General features: G+C 28.1%; 3 protein-coding genes across 4 annotated transcripts; all 3 read right to left on the minus strand.

Moving 5' to 3' along the window:
• Nucleotides 1-584: 584 nt before the first annotated feature.
• Nucleotides 585-8,671, minus strand: LOC132947272 (snurportin-1). 2 transcript variants are annotated; one of them, XM_061017530.1, is made up of 8 exons: nucleotides 8,423-8,671; nucleotides 8,165-8,291; nucleotides 5,297-5,360; nucleotides 3,772-3,939; nucleotides 3,489-3,689; nucleotides 3,326-3,415; nucleotides 2,912-3,250; nucleotides 585-950 (listed from the first exon to the last, which is right to left on the minus strand). In XM_061017530.1, exons 2-8 carry the CDS (start codon nucleotides 8,278-8,280, stop codon nucleotides 897-899), a joined length of 1,032 nt encoding a protein of 343 aa, XP_060873513.1. In that variant the 5' UTR covers nucleotides 8,281-8,291; nucleotides 8,423-8,671; the 3' UTR covers nucleotides 585-896. The 2 variants fall into 2 exon arrangements, with proteins under 2 accessions (XP_060873513.1, XP_060873514.1); XM_061017531.1 differs by lacking the exons at nucleotides 8,165-8,291; nucleotides 8,423-8,671 and adding an exon at nucleotides 6,250-6,567.
• A 1,356-nt stretch (nucleotides 8,672-10,027) lies between these two features.
• Nucleotides 10,028-15,413, minus strand: LOC132946798 (glycoprotein 3-alpha-L-fucosyltransferase A-like). The gene is made up of 5 exons (XM_061016880.1): nucleotides 14,980-15,413; nucleotides 14,419-14,521; nucleotides 13,795-14,138; nucleotides 12,802-13,232; nucleotides 10,028-11,767 (listed from the first exon to the last, which is right to left on the minus strand). The coding sequence occupies exons 1-5, from the start codon at nucleotides 15,151-15,153 to the stop codon at nucleotides 11,398-11,400; spliced, it is 1,422 nt and encodes a 473-aa protein (XP_060872863.1). The 5' UTR covers nucleotides 15,154-15,413; the 3' UTR covers nucleotides 10,028-11,397.
• A 1,209-nt stretch (nucleotides 15,414-16,622) lies between these two features.
• LOC132946799 (glycoprotein 3-alpha-L-fucosyltransferase A-like) lies at nucleotides 16,623-21,002 on the minus strand. Its single transcript, XM_061016881.1, has 5 exons — nucleotides 20,648-21,002; nucleotides 19,346-19,436; nucleotides 18,360-18,712; nucleotides 17,803-18,227; nucleotides 16,623-17,243 (listed from the first exon to the last, which is right to left on the minus strand). Exons 1-5 carry the CDS (start codon nucleotides 20,816-20,818, stop codon nucleotides 16,907-16,909), a joined length of 1,377 nt encoding a protein of 458 aa, XP_060872864.1. The 5' UTR covers nucleotides 20,819-21,002; the 3' UTR covers nucleotides 16,623-16,906.
• Nucleotides 21,003-21,004: the final 2 nt, after the last annotated feature.

A 21,004-nucleotide genomic window follows, 5' to 3' on the forward strand; every position in this document is an offset into this window, starting at 1 on the left:
AAGTACTACTCTGATGCATCTATAGAATGTCATTTTACCATTATTGAAATATAGTAAACAAAATGAGTGACAGGCGACATCCTAGCATTTAGGTAATAAGATGGTATATTATACTATTAAAAAAGCTCACATAAAATAAATATAAATTAATAAAATATGCACTAAATGTATGAAAAATTTATGTTTTTTAAACTATGATTGATTCAAAGATAATTGTCGATTTCCATGTCACTACCACTGACGATTAAAATAAAGTATTTAGCCAAACAAAAAATTTAACCAATCAGAAAATTTAACGGTGTGAAATAAAGTTAACTGCAGATAACTATGGCTATAATTTTAGCATTTTCTATAAATTGTATAAATTATAGATACTCAAAATTATTTGATTTTTTTTCACTAACATTATTATACTTCACAAAGTCAATATCGAGGTATACTTGACACTTACTTTACAACAGAGCGGTTACCTATTATTCCACTTTTCACAATTTTTCTTTAAGTTAATCTACACTAAATAATCTTTTTCATAATGTAAAATATTTACATTTATTTTAGTTTATAAATTAAATAATGTAAACAATTTTTAATCATCAAATAGTAATTTCTTTATTACATTTATTTTATATAATAAATTAATAACAATTCTTAAACATGCATAAGATCACATTATATTGGCTGGAATTTGTGACAAAATCAATGTTAGTTTTCCATACAAATTTCATTATCAATGACAGGATATATTTTATACATTTATTTTGGTTTGTAAATAAAATAATGTAAACAATTTTTAAATATCAAATAGGTTTCTTTATTATTTTTATTTTCTATAATAAATTAATAACAATTCTTATACATGCAAAACGTCATATCAATTTGGCTGGAATTTTTCAATGTTAGTTTTCCATACAAATTGCGTTGTCAATAATAGGATCTTTGTCCATTTCTACCTGTTTAAACAATAAATATGTAACATAATTAAATTAGTTCTCAGTATTCCATCATTTGCTTTTTTTAAAGGTTTGATATGGACAATTCAATGAAATTATAAATACTAATTCAAAGTAACTGGTCCTATATCAGCAAAAACAGTACCATTGAGTTGTTATGTGAATATAAAATTATATAGAAAAACTGTTTTGGCATAGGAAAGAACCAAGAGGATTATAGTAATAAACAAGATACCAATTTTTCACCAAAAAACAAAGAAAACTTTTGACATGCAACCCGCAACAAAAATAATGGATTTTACAACAATTGTTTTTGTAATCATGATATTGAAAAAAAAATGACATTGAGCGGTCGATGCTCTTGATGAACAAATTTAGTTATTTAACTAGGGTCTAGGACTATTCTGCCCTCCTAGTGGAACAAGCAGTATGTCCAACAATTGAATTGTTGGGAAAATGAGGTTTTCAATTTCTTTGTATTTCACCATGAAATCATTATTTTTACACACTTTTTTTTTTATCTATTATTAGTCATAGGTTTTCTTAATTTTTGAAAGTTTTTTTTTTGTACTTAGTTCATTAATTTTGGTTTTTTTTCATCTTTAAGGATATACTGCCTTTTTATCTAGTATTATTGTGTATAAAAAGAAAAAGAAACTTTACAAAATGCAGTATCTCTAGAGTAATTATCACAATATAATGGTTGTAGATAGTACCACGGTATCTGATTAATCTCAATAAAATATGTTTTTGTCCAAAACATTTGGCACATTATAACGTATCTATTTAATTAGTACCGCGAGTCGTGACTATTTATTGATAAAAGATAAAGACAATAAAGTGTACATACTACAAGTGCAAATCCGTTTTAGCTATGATTACTAGGTATTTATGCAATATATACATTGTGCAATTATTTTACTAATACAATAAGCAGTATCTCCATTGTACATATTGCTTTATTCTCTAGAAATTGCTACATACATGTACATACTGTGAATTTCCCTAGTATTTGCCAATATTTTGGTTGATACGATATTTTATAATGAATTTTAAAGGTATTTCTAGTGGAGTGACAGTGTTTTTCCCATCTTTTAAAATTTGGCACTTACTGCTTGTTCCACTAGGAGGGCAGTATTATAGCCTAATTGGTTTGTTCTCTAGTGAAACAGTTTTTAAGAGGACGTTATAAACAAATTTGTTGTTTAATACACGGTAATATAATATTTTCTTATTACAGTTTATTATAAGTTAATATTAGAGCAAATTTACTTTTTATTGAATTTGTAGAGGATGTATACTGTGCTAGAGCAGAGATTTCAGTATTTTTTTTTATATTTTAATTTAAAGTTATACAAATTTGAAAAAACTAGTTAATTAAGTAATTTTTAAAATGAAAAAACGAAATAAAACTTTTTACTTGAGCATAGTTTTTATTCTTCCCTCCAAATTCAATAATAAGTATATTTGCTTCAATATCAACTATAGATAAACTTAACACGTTCACTGCGGATGACGCCAAAAGGCGTCATGTATCTTGTTATTTAATGGACTATAATGTGGTCAGCGTTATGATTAAACTTTTAGTTTTTTGTCAGCGTCTTCTATAAGCATTGTTTCATAATCAAGTGCAAACTGTACAATGATATTTTAATTTTTCAATTTTTAGGAAATTTATTTTTAAAACTAGAATTTTTACAGCGTCACGACAACTATACAAAAATATGGTCCACAGTGAACATGTTAAGTAAGAATCCGATAGGTACATTTGTCAAATTATGCTTGTAAAACAGAGACAACACATGTATGTATAACATCCTCTTAACAATTTAAGGACTTTTTAAATGGCGTATTAATTAATTATATTTTATTAGTTAACAAAAACATTATTTACTCAATTTTTGTTAACAAGCAATAAAAATTATTTCTAACAATACCAAAAAAATGTATATACTACTAACCTCAACCAAATTTTCTACTTCCATTTTATCACAATTAGAAGTACAATTCTTTTTCTTCTTAAATCTTCTATTTTTCTTTTTTAAACTTTGACTGTACTCGAATATGTTAACATAATCGGGCGGTCTATTTAATTGTACTAAATGATCATTGACAGGTTTTTGTAAGACATCAGGTATCATGAATGGTTTCAGCCAAAGTACTAATGGTGATTCACCTGGGGTGTACAAACTTTCTGGATAGTAAAAGTTAATACCATCTAAATCAATATGATCGTGGAAAAATTGACTTTTTTCAAAAATGTGCTGATACAAGTCTCTAGTAACCATCCGTGGGGCCAGCTAAACAAACATTTCATAATCATGTAATTGTTGGTCTACTATATTATTTGATATTTAAGTATTAAATATTTTTACTTCAAATGGATAAAAATTTGTTGCTGATTTTTCATTGATACCCGGTATTTCACTAAGTTTACTTTGTATAAAGTAAAATCTGAATTCAGCCTAAATAAAAACACAAGCATTTAACGATATTATTCGGTACTAAATAGTAAATACAATAAAAAATTTAACATACATCAAAATCTGTATATGGCACACCCATCCACTCAATGATGTCCAAAATGTAATATTTTTTTAACTTGAAACTATATACACAGTCTAAAACAGTACGTTTACGATGAGATGGACAATTATATGATGCACGGCATCCATAAGGAAATAATGATGAATAATAATTGAGTGTAGTTCCAAATTTGTTAACTGTTTTTGTTTTGTTCTGAAATTAAAATAATCAATAGTTAACATTTTTTTTTTTTTTTTTAATAAATGTTAGATAAGATTGTTAAGTTTATTATTACATCTTGAGCAATAACACAACATCGTTTTCCTTCTGGACATAACACTGCAATCCAACTATCAATGTCTTCAGGTACTTCAAGCATCCATTCTGAATACATCATAGAAGTTGCAAGTTCATATGCTTCATTACTTGGCACCACAGTTTCATTTTTTCTTTCATCAATTTCCTGTGACGATTAATATTTAATGTTATGTTATGAAACGAAGTCAACATATAATTACTAAATGATATTTATAATTTTGTTACCAGGTATTCATGTAGCCACAAGAAGGCTATTTTCTAATGATGAATATTATTAACGTATAGAAAATAAAATATAATATTTAAATACTTTTGACATTGTGGAAAAATGTTATAGATCTATTTTAGTTATTGATTTAATAATAAGGATGCTACCCAGTCGTTTGTCATCTCCGTCTTACAAATATACGACATAGCAAATTTTCTAATTTTCACTAGTTTCGATTGTGTGCTATTAGTTTTGATATTAAATTGAATTGACCTATTATCAAACTTTTAGTTAAAAACTATGTCTATGCTTAAGCGTTGACAATTTTTTTCAATATTTTAATTTTATGGGCATGTGAAATTTCACAAATTAAAAATGCTCATATCTTGCTTGAAAATAAATATTAAAAAGCCAAAACTGAATCATAGATCATGTTCTTACCTAAACATTTAATATATGTAAATTCACACTAATATCAAAACTAACTACACATAATTGAAACCAATGATCGAATATTTTCTGTCGCGAGTGTATAAGATGCAGAAGACAAATTAATGAGTAGAGTCCTCTTAAATAGTTCTTTTCTAAGCATCAAAAATCAAAATGATAACTGAAAGTAATTCTTCATAGCAAGTGTATTTAATAATAATTAATGAAAAAGACTTCAATTGGTATTTTGTAAGTACCTATAGTATTTATATCTAACCTAATTAGTGTTGTAATTATAAATGTTGATACTAAGAAGACTGGAAAACTTATTTAATTAAGTTTTAATTATGTGCTAACATAAATTTAAACTTTGTTAACTGTATCCTGTCTAGTTGTGAGATTAAAAATATTATAATTTCATTCAAAGCTATACAATTATGCTATACAGGGTGTCCCACGAGGATTTACCCATTGCAATATCTCCTAAGATAATAAATATATCATAAATCTGTTTTTTTTTATTAGACTGACCGAGCTAAGCACTACATATTATATTTTAATTTTTAATTTAATTTTTTGAGAAAAAGTTAAAAATTTATTTTATTTATATTTTTAAAATAATTGAAGATAAACATTTTATTGTTTATTTTTGTGAAAATTTTGATTTTTCAACATTTTATTCCTGGTTTTTATAATTTTTTTTAGTTTATTGGTAAAACAGCAAAAAACGGTTTTTGTCCAGCGGCTCTACGGCTAATGGATACATTCTATACAATACTTACAATTCTTAGTATTACATGACTTTAATTTTTTGATAATGTTTTAAATTTGATAGTACCTACTTATTTTGAATGAAACAACATACCATAAAAGTATTATCAGCATCATTTTTAATATTTCTTCTTTCATTAATTTGTTGATCACGTTTTCTAAAACAAATAAAAAAATAATATTACAAATTAGTACTAAATAAAATTATAGCTATTAGTAATAGGTAAATTAATTTAGAATTTCATATTAAAATATTAAATCTGGTATATAATACGTATATATTTATGTCTGTATTAAAGATACTTATAGACAAATATAAGGTACAATATTTGGTGTGGAGGGGGATAACAACTAAAATACGTAAATAATAGACAATAAAATTACCTCACATCATTCAAAAATCACATTGTAACAATTCCATAATATATTATATTACCAAATTCTTTAAATTTTGTTTTATAAATATTTTGTGCTTTAAATACCTTAAACTTGACAATTTAATACAAGTAGGTATCCCATCCTCCAAGCATTGTTTTTATTGAAATTAAAAAAAAGTGAAGCGTTAATGGCCACATTACATTTTGATGAATGTTTGCAGTTTAAATTTTGACAAAATTGAATATTTAAATTAAAAAAGAAATTTAGGTATACTAAACAATATAAATAATAAAATAAACTTTAAACTTTTCACCAATACTTATAGTATAATTTTATACAATATACACATGACATTTTTAAAATATTTAGAATTTACAGTGACCTAGGTACTCAATAACGAGGGACAATTGCAAACTATGCAGCAAAAAGACTTCTTCAGTTTTAAATTTAAATTTTCTATTTTAGTTAAATTTAGTGAAACATGAAAAATAATACTTGTTTTGCTTAGAAATGAAATTAATACTTATTTATATTTACTATAAAACAAAATATTACAATTTATTTTTTTTAATAGCAATAACAAATTTGATATTCAAACTAAAATCAAAATGCGATTTGTGTTCATTCTGAATACTAATTATTAATTAATGAGTAAATTGTTAAACTTACATGAGTACAATCGAATCGAGTTTATTAATGATTTCCATAAAACATTTCAACATTGATGTTCCCATTTTAATTGATTTTCAGACTTTCAGAGGTAGATAAAATAAATATAGACTATAGTACATTATGATACAACACTCTTTAAACTTAAATTTAATATAACTTGTTATACGCTAGTAATTACAGAGCAGGCTCTAGGCAGTACAGTACATACAGACGTCAGACTACTACATTATAATAAGTATACCTACTACAATATCTATACTATATAGTAGTATAGTCTATAACCAGTTAACTAATAAAAAGCAATCTGACAATCTGACATATTATCATTGTACAAACATCGTATTATCTTCTAGGTTGGAAAATTCTCAATTCCCAAATCTAAATATAAACCAGTATAAAACATACACATAACACTGGAAAGTGGAAAGATAATATCTTTTATGGTGACCTATTAAGATAACAAAATCTTCATTGCAGCAGCACAGAACAATATATTGCAAGGTAGCCATTAAATCGAATTTTAAAATTCCATAGAAGTCAACACCGAGATAATAATATTATATTAATTTTGATATTAAATGCTAATATTAAAATGTACTACATTAACGTGGCGAGGACTAGCAAATACTATGGTATTTGCCATTTGGTACTATTATAATATTGTAGTTAGGGAAACGGATACTTAACTATTTCTTAACTATAAACATATTGATATTTTATGTATGAACAAATAAATATACATTAATCAATTAAATTTTAAGACCCACATGAAACAGATTATTGACTAATAGTGGATAAAATAACAATATGTGAATACGAATACCTATATAGTCTCGTTTAGTCGTTTATCACTATTATTATTGTAATTATTATTACCATTTAAGTCTTGGTGTATTTCTAATATTTTCTATATTTAACTCCGATGTATGCAATGCGTGTTCAACCATATCCAACTCAGTGCCGCAATAACCACAGGGGGAGCCGGGGCAATGCCCCTGTAGAGGACCGCTAATCGTTGGCTCAAGGAGCCCCGTATCTATTTTTAATTTTTAAATAATTGCATTGTAATCTAATGTTTAAATCAAATAAAAATATTTAATTTGTTGTCGAAGAACGGGGCTTGAATATCCATAATAATATCCATATTTATCTATAAATGGTCATTAATATCTTAGTGCTACGAATAAGAAAAAAATGGTCACTAATCACTGTGTGGTGGGCCTTCACATTATATTTTTAGGCTTTTTGAAAAAAAATCACCATCATTATTCATTTTTGTATAGGTAACCTATAAAAAAATATTTCCCCAAGAATCCTAATTGCGGCACTGATCCAACTTATTTATGAACCTGTATGGCTGTATGTAATATTCTTATATTAATATTTTATTCATTGTTTTTATTTTACAGTTTATATTATATTATTATAAATTTAACTAATAAAATAAAAATAAAAATACATTTTTATGAAAATTAATTTATCTTGAACTTCTGAACCCATCTCATCTTTATCTGGAAAGTTTGATTATACTTGTGTTAACTTGTGTTCAAGGCTAATTACCTATTATTAAAATAAAATTATAAATAGTTTTTACCTACAGATATTTTAATTCAAAATGTCTCATTATATGGTTAATTTTTAAGAAACCTGGAGTTTGGTAATTTTTTTACTTAGGAAGTGCTCAAGAGATATTAATTCCAAAATTATTCAAATCAATAATTATTTATTAGTATTCATATTTCATACTATAGAAATTGTATTTGAGCAGTATGCTGCATTTGAGGTAAATGATTGTGCAAGCCTCACATTAAATTACTTTATCCTAATGTATTACTTTATTATCTAACGCTACTATCACTTATACTATGATATCTGTAACTAGTAAAAATTAAAAATTAAATTTTTAACTTACTGTTTTTGTATTTCTAAAGTTTCTTGTCTTCTCTTAACTTGTTGAAATTTCAATTTAATGTAAACAGGGCATGCTTTTGCACCAATAGTTTCATATGTAGAAAATCTATGTTCCATTTTAAATTAATCTAAACAGTTTGGAGTAAATTGATTAATTTTTAAATTCTAATTACTAAAATTATGTTAGTTTGATAATAAATGTATTTATGGTTTCTGATGATATTAACAAGTTACAAAATATAAGAGTTCACAAACGTACCTTAGAATTGATAATTAACAGTAATAATAACAATTTGAGTTATGTCGAAACTCAATTCAAATAGTCAATTTCAATAATATTTAAAATTATAGGTCACTTTTTACTATTAGAAAAAACCATAGAACTATTAACTATATACTAGTTAAAACCACTAACTAGTTGAAATCCACTGTGAAATAAAACTTTATAGTAATACCTATATTATCTGACATAATATTATTTTGTGTTCAAACCAAACCGCGGCTATTATCTCTATGTCTAATGTTTATTTTTCTCTCGAGAACTATTATCAATTTTGCGTCAAATGTTTGTTCAACTATTGTTGGTCACACTCACGGACTAAGATATATCTTAGTCCGTGGTCACACTCTAACTATATGCTCTTACCATCTCTTACCATATAACAATAATTCTATTATTTTTATTATAGTAATTCTCATGACAAATTAAATTTGTCATGGTAATTCTTACTTATGTGGAGCTGTAGAAGTCGGAGGACATGACGTCTGGTTACTATTCGTGGTGGAGATTAACGTAATAATATATTATTCGGTGCTTATATGATACCATTGAACTACAAACTAATGGACAGCGTTTAGAGAGAGAAGTCAGGCCAGGCAGGGTATAGAGTGAACGAGAAAAGAAACAAAGTTGTAAAATGTATACAGTTCCTTATGTGGACTTTATGCGGGCTTGTTCACTACTTTATGTTCTTTCTCTCTCAGTTATAACTTATAATATGGTTATATGATCGCCTAGCATTGTTCTATGCTAGCATTAAAGACAGCCGGCTGTCCATGAGCGTATAAGTCTATGTTCATAGGCACAATAAAATTTCAACTTTTGACTTTGGGGGGGGGGGGGGGGCTGAATATATTTTAAAGGCAAGCAGACCCTTACAATATAGCATTTGTGTTTCTTAGATTTTTGGGAGGCTACAGCTAAGTTTTTTTTTTGGGGGGGGGGGGGGTAGCCCTTCCCCGAGCCCCTCCAATTTGCGCCTATGTCTATGTTGCTATACTTTAACCCGTGTAGTATAGGAATTATTCATGTTTTTTGCGTTATTTGGAAAATATATGCATTATTTTGAACTATTATGAGTTATGACCCTCTATAGATTTTAATAATATTTTATAGCTTGTACGATTACGCATTTATGCATGTGCATATTATGTGTATATTTCATAAATATTTTTATTTTTGTGAAAATAATTAAATTATACAATCCAGTGGCGCAAATAGAAAAAATGTTGAGGGGGGGTTCAAGCCCCAAACATTTTTTTTTAAATTATAATATATATTATATTATTATTTTTTGAGGGGGTCCAAGCCCCCCAAGCTGCCTACTACTGAGTCTATAACTAGTTATTTTATACCAATATAGCTTTGTTACCTACACGGCTACACGCATGTATATACCTACACATAGTAAGCAAATAATATAATATAATATGTAATGTGTAGACGGTATAATATAAGTAGTGTGTTCACTGTCCACTGTTCACGCTAAAGAGGTACCACTAAATATTTCGGTTGGGTGACATCAGATTAATATGGAGCTTTCAATAGGTTAAAATAAGTAGGCAAATTGAAATACACATTTTGAGGACATTTCAAAATTGTAACCTTTTCGATACACGCATTCTCAATTTTAATGGCTAAAGGTTTTTCTTACAGATATTTTTCTTAGAACAATTTTTGTATAAAACGTTTTATTCTAATTACAAAATGGATAAAGTTTTATTGAGTAAGTTTAAATTTACAATGTAAAATGTTGATGAATATGTAACTATTGTCTATTGAATATATACTTTGTACGCCGGTGGCCAGTCTACATGAGTATGACTAGGTATATGTTTTATGTTTATATATGTCATATATCAGCAAGACATTATATACGGCTGTAGCCCTGCAGGCATCTTCATTAGTACATAGGTAATAGGTAATAGGTATATACCTATAGGTATTTGATATAATAGAAAATAATCTAGTCATATAGAGTTCAGACTATGGATAGGTATAATACAATTTTTTTCTAACTTTTGATTTTACTTAAAGTCTAATTTAGGGGGGGGGGGGTGAGAATGGGATTAGACGCTATCAGAGGAAGATTGTTTGGCACTGTTTTAAAGTCGATAGCTCAAAGTAGGAGTTCAAACTTCACCAACATCCCCTATATGGTTATAAAGCATCACCCTATAGTTATGTATGGGTATTGGGTACGTTTCTCTGACCCCTACATATTGAGAATGTTCAATGTTACAATTTTTTATGCAATTAATTAGAATGATACAAGCTAGGGGCGGCTCTAGGGAGGCCCTAGGGGCCGCCCCCCCCACCAAGCTGAATTTCTAAACAATTGTATACTGTTAAAAACAAAATTACAAAAAAAATCATCGAAATTGTCTGAAAATTATGACTTGGCCCCCTAACCATGTCTCTGGAGCCGCTCCTGGATGCAACCAGAATATTTAGATTAGGTATACTCACCTATTTTTCAGTATTTGGACGAATAATGAATATTTTCGTAATTTGCACGATTGCACGCTTATAGATTTTGTGTAAAGCCAACAATTTCCCGTCAGGTAAATTCATACATCATTCCCCTTCCTAGTAAATTCATTTCCCCTACAGGCCCCACAAAGGGTCAAGTAATTTGAGTTTAAACGGATAAATAGGTTGGTAAAATGACGTGCGAATTTCGGGTTTGGTTTTACACATATAATCTAAAAGTGTGAAAATTAAGAAAATAGTCCAGTAAATACATGCTATTTGTATATTGTAATTCAATTAATTACATAAAAAATTGTAGTATTTTGAATGCAGGGGGGGGTCAGAGAAATGAACTTGCTAGAGTTGACGATACTACTGCAGGTCTACAGTACACCGACAGACTTCAATATTATATTATAGTAATGTGGGTACGAATGTGTACAAAGACAAGTCTATAGACGTCGCAGGCACTTCCACTTCCGTCATTGTTCTTCTTTGTCATTATCCGCTATCGGCGGCCGCGGCAATTGTGTCGGGATCTCAGGACCACGGTCATCACACACACCCGGTCCACGCCACCAGCGGTCCAAGTTCTGGTAGCTCTGGGCCGGCGCGCCGTCGTCATGTAGCATCGCGCACAGCCGACAGAAGAACTTTGTGTCGATAAACTCGCCGGAGCCCTTCCACTGAAAGAACTCATTGTACAGGTCGTCGTCAGCGTCCAACCACCGCAGGTAGTTGGCCAGCTGTTCGGGCGACTCGTAGTCGTCCACGTGCACGTAAGATCGGTCAGGTGCGAATCGCTTGTAGTCTTCACGGCGAGCGCCCATCACGACCGGTAGAACATTATTCCTATGTGATGCGAAACGTTTACTTAATAATATTCCAATACTCAGTAGTCAGTAGCACAAATTAAAATATACTGCTGGATACCCAACGAATAACTAACTATATAAACAACTATTTTTCTAGAACCCAAACTGACTTGCCAGAACAGCTGTTAAAACTTGCTAACTATACATCTTGCGCTTGTTGTCATATTAGTGGCAACTTTTACAAAATAATTTAACGTCAAATCTGTAAATACTTCGAATTAAATTAATGCTTAAAAGCTTTAAAATAATAATTTTAAAATAAATCATTACATTATATTTATTATATTATTATATATATTTTAAAATGATCATAGTCAATCCATTAGTATACATTATTAATTCCCTTGGATCACTAGTATACCTTTACAGTTTACGGCTCTACAATTTTGGAAAGTCAGTTTATGAGCTCCTTATATCATGTATCGTCGGGTATCCAGTATTCCAGTATATTTTAATTCGTGGTCCGTAGTCAGTAATATACGAAATATGTTCATGTTATTTAAAGTTAAAAATGTATTGATAATAAACGTAATCGCCAATCGGTAAAAATATTATTTAATATTTAGGTGTACCAACGTATTACAACAACAGTTATACCGATAGCTCTAAACGTTATACATTATAATAATGAGTATTTTAGCTACATAATATATAATAATATTGTATATATTTTATAGTGTGAAACTAATTTTTTTTTAAATATAAATATGTTTTTGGGCTGGGTACAACTTTTTTTTCTAATCGATTTTCGCTAGGCTAGTTTTTGTTACGCTTTATTTATTGCCATAGAAACACAAATAAAAAAATTAAATTAGGGTCTAGCGAATTGCTAGCAAAATGTAACAAGCTACTATAGATATTTTTCCACTGTGCAAAACCCAAAAACATATCTACGATTCCTCAACTTTTCTAATAGAGGAAAAGTATCTAGTAATATGCTACTTATATACGAACGACATTTAATTTTTTTTTAATAATAATTATGTATTAGATATATTTATGCATATTTACTGAAGTCCGTTGACAAAAAACTTTTCAGTCACGTAATCGATACAATTTGAATTCTCGAAAGCCAAATAAAATTTGTAGTCCTGGTCCAGCATTTGTAGAAATTTATCAGATTCGATTTTTTTTAATTCATCACAGTCACCATACACATCTACAGATATATTATATTTGTTCAACTCTCTAGCATATAATAGTTCCCTGTAATTATCAGTGTTGCAATCTGAAACAATCATCGCCACTTGTTTCGTTTTATTTAGTGCGTAATTTCGATTAAATTGTTCAACCTGAGTCACTGACGGATCGTAATAAGCCCATCGTTGGTAAGGCGTTACGATATCACTGTCATGACGATATGTAGCAGTCCAATTGATTAAATCATGGTTAACGTTAAGATCTGTATAATACGCTGACTCGACAATAAACAAAATCCATATCTGTGGAGCACACAACAATTTTATAAAGGCGGAAACTGGAAAGCTTATTTAATTAGGTTTTATGCATTTTCTAACTAATAAGAAATGTAGGTACAGTCATTTTTACTGTTGACCTCCGCCTGAGTATAATCTAGATTTTAATTCCTACCAGAAAAGATGCTGAGGTTGAGAATCTAAGCATTTTTACTACTACAAAATGCGAAGACAGACAAAAAAAACACACTCATCAGTCATCATTGCAAAATCAATACATTTAGATGCTCAGATTCTAAAATTTCATTTTTTAAATATACTAACTTTATTGAAATTCAAAGTTCTTAATTAATTGTTATCTAAACACAACCAGTACGTCTGCAGTTTATAGCAATTATTGAGTCATTATAATTTATAGCTGTGAACATAGTGGCGCCCTACCAAATGGGTACAGACGTACAGTTTATAGCTTACACCCACTAGCTTGATTTAGTATATACTATATTTGTATAATATCTGTCCTTGCAGGAATTCTTCAATATTCCTAACTCTTAATTGCAGTAGGTACTGTTTAAATGATTGATCTTACTTGTTTGTCGGTCTTTATGTGACCTGGATTTGAGAATTCATTTCGGAATAAAATTGAATCTATGTTTGAGATTTTTGATTTGTCTGTAGTAATTGTGCATCTATTTACTGGGCAATCTTTTGAAATGAATTCGTTTTGCCCGCTATCAACCATCCATTCATTAATATTGTTGTATAATAAAATTGACTTAATTGGTGCATTGATATGATCATAATGTGGTGGTACAAACATTAATTGTTCTTCCACGCGATCACTGTCTATGTGTTCCTTAGGCCACACTTGTGAAAGTTTTAACCAAGACCTTGATGGGAACAATCGAGCTTTGGTTGGTCTTATTGTACCATCTGAAAACAAATTAGGTATAGGTACATGATACATGGTAATATTTTGGAATTTCTAATAATTATTTGTACAATATACTAGAGGGTGAAAATTTTTAATAATTAATAATATACGTCATGGACAATGCAATTATAACTATGAAATATAATATATATAGAATATAGTTATATAGATTAATGATTATCCATTTAGGTAGGTAAATATAAAAATTATACAACCCGTGTAGCAAGGCATCCGTAATAATAAAAATGAAATTATTATGAATTGATGAATTGTTATTACCTTTGAAATACCACGGTAGAGGTGGGTTCGCAATTTCATTCCATTCCATTTCTTTGTTATAAGGCGTTACAGTTATAATTGGCTCCGAAAAATATGGATGGCTCTGTATAATAATTTCGATTTATGTAATTTCACATTTACAAATTTAAATTCGTTGAATATCAATGATTAAAATTTATAATATTAAAACTAAAAATATATATATATTAAATTGTTTAGATTGTTGTATCAAGTACCTACATTAAATTGATTAGATTTGTTATAAAGAAAAATACAAAGTATAATATTCATAATTTATAATGTTTAATTATAGTTTATGAGTAATCAAGCAGTAGCCCTAAAATTTTCGACATTTTTAAATATTCATTATATTTTTCAAAAAAATATATATTTATTTCTCGTCACACTTGAACTGCTTCCCCTTAATTATTTTTAAAAAGGTTTCTCAAATTCTCTCCCGATTTTTTCAAAATATTTTATTGATGGAATTAAAAAAAATTCAGTAATTTCATTAATTTAATAGAATTAAAAAAAAATTAAACAATACGAATTTGTAACTACCTGTTGATTGAAATTACCCGAAATATTCACTTTCGGTTCATTGTACTTGTCTGGTCGCTCTAACTTCTCCAAATTATATTTTATTTTAATTAACCAATACGCCGTATAAATAATATACAAAACTGAGATACATAATGCAAGAATCAGTAGACAACGTAACTGTCGAATCGTCATAATATTTTTTTTCTTGTCTTTTTTAAAATGAATTTATTGAATATGTTTGATAGCCAATGACATATCAATAAGACTAATAAGAATTACATTCGTTGTGGTAAATTTAATTGTTAATTTACAGCTAATAATTATTATAAGTTATGTTAAATATTTTTTATAAAAAAATCCTAATAATTTATTTTTCGAAAATGCATTGATAGAAAAATATGTTTTCCGCTGTTCAATAGCAACTAAATAACTGTATACCTACATGGTTTTAAATGTGACTGAAATATTTTTTTATGAAACAAAATGGATGTTTAAACAACTGTTTGAAACCTACAGGCAATTTTAATAGGTACACGTGTTTACTGTATAGTGTATAATGCAGGTACAATAATAATATATATTCATATGCATATAATTTATTATAAAAACGTATATCTAAACGTAATACTAAGCAATAATAAGCATAGTTTTTCTTTACATTTCTATAAGAAAACACATTTCCTATCAAAATGTGAAGTATAATAATAAAGTCTTAACATTGCTTTTATGGTTGTTGATATTTTTAATGATAGCTCCTGCAGTAAGTACTATGTAAGTATTAACTTCCACTGAATGATGCTATAACTTATAACTATGATTTATAAATGGACTGCAAACATTTTGGCACCAACTGGAAATCACTGAAATAACGTGCCTGCTGTTAATATTTAATATATTTGATTAGTAACGTTACTAATGCGTATCTTGTACAACTTATTATTGCCTATATATATATAATTCTAATCACCTCATAAAAAAAATCCATAACTAAAGGAACACATTGGGGCTAAGGCTGGGCAAGTTAATGATTTTTTTTAACTCAGTTAAGTGAAGTTAATATGCATCAGTAACAAAAAGTTAAAAGTTAATTTAACTATAGGTTAACTCAGTTAAGTTAATAGTTAATACACACTTTTTGTTAACTTTTTATTAAGTTAAAAAAAAGTTAATTTGTTTATACAACGCTAGCGTCGCTAGCGTACTTAATTTTTTTCCAACCCAAAACTAAATTATAGGATATAGTTAATACTTCATACAGTATTTCCATATTATAATAGTGAGATTCGAATGATATACATTTTTAACTTTAAACAATTTACGATACAAATTTTTTGGCATGAAAACGAAATAAACTGAAATAGTGAAATATTATAAAATTAAAAACAAAGTAAATTAACTTAACTTACTTCTTAAAATGAAAAATTAACTTTTTAATTTCACGTTAATTAAGAAAGAAATTTAGTAAGTTAACAATTAAGTTAATGAAAAGCCAAAAGTAACTAGTTAAGTTAAAAAGTTAAAATAAAATTAACTTTTTAACTTAACTTTAACTTTTTAACTCGTTAATGCTCAGCCTTGCATCGGGGTGTGGATGCTTATAAAGTTATAACTTAATGAATCATTTACTGGATAAATATTATAGGTATATTATGTAATACAAATATTGATATAAATTTATATTTATTACAAGATATTTGAAATATACTAGCTTAGGAGAAGCGTATAGGGGGAAAATATCAACACAGATTAATAAAGAAAAATATAAGATTTACATTCCCCCGTCAAAAAAAAAATATTTGTCTTATAGTTGAGCTTAATATATACATCTGCGAATGATTGCATCTTCTGCAAAACTCGTTCTGAGTAATAATGGTTGTGGTGCAGGTAAGTTGGTGTGACCGCGAAAACCCTTCTGGCTGCTAATCTTTGGTCACCCGAACACTCGTTATTCGACTGGCGGCGGTTTAAGCCACTTCGTCGAATGATCGCACACGTCCGGAGGCCGCCACCATCGCTCCAAGTCCCGGTAGTGCTTGGCCGGAGCGTCGTCGTCGTGCAACAATGCACACAGCCGACAGAAGAACTTTGTGTCGATAAACTCGCCAGTGCCCTTCCATCGGAAGTACTCGTTGTACAGGTCGTCGTCAGCGTCCAACTGCCTCAGGTACTCGGCTAGCCGTTTGGGTGAGTCGAAGTCGTCCACGTGCAAGTACGACCGCCTGGGCGCCATCCGTTCGTAGTCCTCCCGGCGCCCGCCCATCACGACCGATAGAACGTTGTACCTGCCAACCGATAATTTGTTATTGATGATAATTATTGCATGACATTATTTCAAATAATATCGAAAACTATGAAAGTTTTTGTATCTTTCATGGTTTCAAAGCTGCTTAGCTGCAGCTGTAAGTATTACAATTCAGAATCGCACAAAAAGTTGTACAATATTATATTAGGCATACAATATATTATTCATGGGTAGCGAGGTGCATAATCACAGGTAGACTTATTTTAAAATCAGTTTTAAGTGTTAAATGCAATGACATTGGTCATTTATAAATTGTTTTAAACGTTTTTTTGAAATTGTAAATGCGTTATTTTTTAATTGTATTCATATTATAAGTCGGTTTAGTGCTCCTCTGGTCCTCAAAAGTTCGGTTCTCAGTTTTATAATTGTTAAAGTTGTATAAAAATGTGCTTTGATCATCTTATAGTTAATAATAAACACATTAAAGTAATATTGCAATTATTTGTATAATAATATGAAAATCAAAAAATAAATTTTGTATATAATAATAGTCAATATGAAATATTTAATATTAGGTATTAAGAATGTCATAAGCTTACTGAAGTCCATCTATAAAAAACTTTTCTGTCACATAATCGATACAATTTGAACTCTCGAAAGCCAAATAGAATTTATAATCCTGGTCTAATATTTGTAAAAAATTATCAAATTTGTTCATTTTATATCCTTCACATTGACCATATATATCAACAGATATATATTTGCCCAATTCTTTTGCATATAATAATCTTTGATTGTCAGTATCACAATTAGTAACTATCATCGCCACTTGTTTCGTTTTGTTTAGAGAATAATTCATATTCAACTGTTCAACTCGAGTCACTGAAGGATCAAAATATGCCCATCGTCCGTATGGTATGACAATATCACTGTCGTGTCGATATGTAGCTGTCCAATTAATCATATCATTTCCTACGTCAAATCCCGAGTAATATGCTGACTGAAGGAAGAATAAAATCCATATCTGTTAAGAACATTTATATTTATTTTAATTGTTTTGTTTTTTTAATGAATTTTTTTCTAGTATTTCTACACAAAATTTAAAATTTAAATTAAACTATTATTAAGGTAATTAAACATATGCATTTTATCATACTTGTTCACTACGCTTTTTGCGACCGGTATCGAATAATGGATCATAGAATTCCTCTCGAAATAAAATTGCATCCATCGAATACATTAATTTTGTCTTAGTTGAAAGTGTGCATCTATTCACTGGACAATCGTTTGAAAGAAATTCACTTTGTCCTTCATCAACCATCCAGTTACTTATACCGTTGTATAGTAAAATCGTTTTCATTGGTGTATTTTCATATTGATAATTGGGTGGTATAAACATTAGTTGTTCTTCTACACGGTCACTACCTTTTTTTTCTTCAGGCCATAATCGTGAAATTCTAACTCCAGTCGTAGGGTCCACTTCCGCTTTATTAGGCTCTTGTATCCCATCTAACAAAATCAATTTCTTTATTTATGTAAATAAAATTTAGTCTTAAGATAATATGAAATATTTTACCTTGAAATTTTGTTTTGTTTAAATAGTTATTAATTAATAATGAGATCAATCATAAAATGGTGGGTAAGAGGGTGTCACTATTCTGTATACATTAGGATACAAGTGTGTCATTGTAATGGTCACTACATGAGATATCGAGTGAATACCAATCTTATAAAAATTTCAACTACAAACGTTCATTAAAATTATTTAAGTAGACTTTCAGGTAGACATTTTTTTTTTGATAAAGGTATAGAATCTTATGAGTAATCTTGAATTAATTGTTAAAACTTGGATTTAAAAATGAAATTTTTTATGAATTTCTTACTCAAAATAATTTACACATTTTCAAGATTTGTACGTATTTTGTCAAAATATGAACTTTAAATGCTTATGAAAAAAAATTGTGTTTAGATATTTTTGATATTTTTGATATTAGGAGCCTTGTATTAAATTTTAAAGTTTTTTGACCTAACGAATACAATTTTATTGGTATTTATAGAAAAAAAACTAAAAACATTGTAACACTTTTTGTGTGTATTAATAATAATTGTTATAATTTATTAAATATTATTATGAGGTTTAACCTTCGAAATACCACGGTAAATTCTCAAACTTGTTTCGTTTTATTATACGATTGGAGTTTTTGCTTACAATTGCTGAAACAGTTTCCACAATCTGTAATTTCAAAAACATAGGTTGGTCAATAGAAAGTATAGGCGCATATTTTTAAAATAAAGTACAGGTACTTATATATGTCGTATGATGCGGTGGTTTAATATATGTTTATCACTGGTTATATCTAGATTAAATCTAAATTATATAGTGCGTTGAAGACGGTAAATTTAAATATAAATTTAGTACAATATTGTCTCATATATTATATAATAAACATGTCATGTTTATTATAGCTAGTAATTTATTGTCATTTTTTAAGTAGGTAGGTATCTACCTATACAACCTACTTAATACTTATTAATTATTATACTTTATAGTTATAAAAATACTTAATAAACATATAATCAGAGTAACATATTTTGCAATGGTACAATCATTAATCCAACATGGAAAAATTGCTTGGGGTGGTATTGTAACACTATATTAATAGTAGGCTTAGCAGTCGCACAAAAAAGTATAATAAAAATAATCCTATAGGCAAATCTAAAACTTTTACCTCAGTGGAATTATTAAAAATATTACAAGTACCTATTAGATATTAATAGTCTATACAAAAAACAAGCTATTTGCTATATTATATTTAAAACAAATGCAATTAAATCTTAAGTTCAAACTTACAACACAAGAGAACATTTTTCGAAATACCATTCATAAATAATAAAAAAAACTGCAAATACGTATTTGCAAGTCGGTTTGAGGTCTCTAGAAAAGATTTCTAAAAATGTATTAAGTTGTACTAACTATCTTCATTTTAAATTTAATTTAATTTAAATTAATTGGATTTATAATAATGTATATAAAAAAAAATGCTTCATTATATAATTTGAACTAACTACAATATTTTTATCCTTATAGCTGTTATATTATTTTAACACATATTTAAAACATGTATCCCCTTCTTTATTTAATTTTCTTGTTCAATTAATTATTTTAGTATTAGTATTTTACTGTAAATGTTGACTAACAATTGTTATTGTTGATGTTATTTAATTGTTTTTTTTTATATTATTTTTTTTTTGTATTTTCTCATCTCTTTGTAATTGCAAATCATTATCAAAATTTTTTTTATTATTTTTTCTCTCACCAAGTTTAGCCAAGTTTCCCTTCAGTGAAGAGGAATGCTAGTCTTTTTTATTTTTTGTATATTTTCCACACGTACAATATTTTAACTGGTAATAAAGAAATTATTATTATTATTATTATATAATTACCTGTTCATCATTATTTGTTTGGGTTTTAATTTTCTTTTCATGTTTGTATGATTTTCTTGAATACAATTTATTCTTAACCGGACAATACGCTGTAAAGATACTGTAAATAACAATGATACATAACATAAGGATTAGCAAATTATTTAATAAGTGATGTATTCTTCGATCCATAATTTTTTTTTTAAGGTTTTAATTTTCTATAATTATTACGCAAAACATCGGTATAAACTATAAACGTCATAATTATATTAGTCTTAAGTCTTAATGAACAAAAACATAATATAATCTTTTTATATCTACAATCAAAATAATATATTCAAACTTTTATATTTTTATATTTAGGATATAAAAAAAAAT

Source organism: Metopolophium dirhodum, chromosome 6, assembly GCF_019925205.1.
Source record: "Metopolophium dirhodum isolate CAU chromosome 6, ASM1992520v1, whole genome shotgun sequence".
Classification (NCBI taxonomy): Eukaryota; Metazoa; Arthropoda; class Insecta; order Hemiptera; family Aphididae; genus Metopolophium; species Metopolophium dirhodum.

Excerpts from the sequence above, each read along its gene's own strand:
- LOC132946799 (XM_061016881.1), bottom strand. The coding sequence starts at position 20,818 with ATGGATCGAAGAATACATCACTTATTAAATAATTTGCTAATCCTTATG. Across the intron at positions 18,713-19,345 it reads TTTACCGTGGTATTTCGAAG|ATGGGATACAAGAGCCTAAT; the intron begins GTTAAACCTCAT and ends TGATTTTGTTAG. Across the intron at positions 18,228-18,359 it reads GCAAAAAGCGTAGTGAACAA|ATATGGATTTTATTCTTCCT; the intron begins GTATGATAAAAT and ends TGTTCTTAACAG.
- LOC132947272 (XM_061017530.1), bottom strand. The coding sequence starts at position 8,280 with ATGGAACATAGATTTTCTACATATGAAACTATTGGTGCAAAAGCATGC. Across the intron at positions 3,416-3,488 it reads TGCCATATACAGATTTTGAT|GCTGAATTCAGATTTTACTT; the intron begins GTATGTTAAATT and ends GTTTTTATTTAG. Across the intron at positions 951-2,911 it reads AAGTAGAAAATTTGGTTGAG|GTAGAAATGGACAAAGATCC; the intron begins GTTAGTAGTATA and ends TTGTTTAAACAG.
- LOC132946798 (XM_061016880.1), bottom strand. The coding sequence starts at position 15,153 with ATGACGATTCGACAGTTACGTTGTCTACTGATTCTTGCATTATGTATC. Across the intron at positions 13,233-13,794 it reads ACATAAAGACCGACAAACAA|ATATGGATTTTGTTTATTGT; the intron begins GTAAGATCAATC and ends TGTGCTCCACAG. Across the intron at positions 11,768-12,801 it reads TTTTTTGTCAACGGACTTCA|GAATAATGTTCTACCGGTCG; the intron begins GTAAATATGCAT and ends CGCATCACATAG.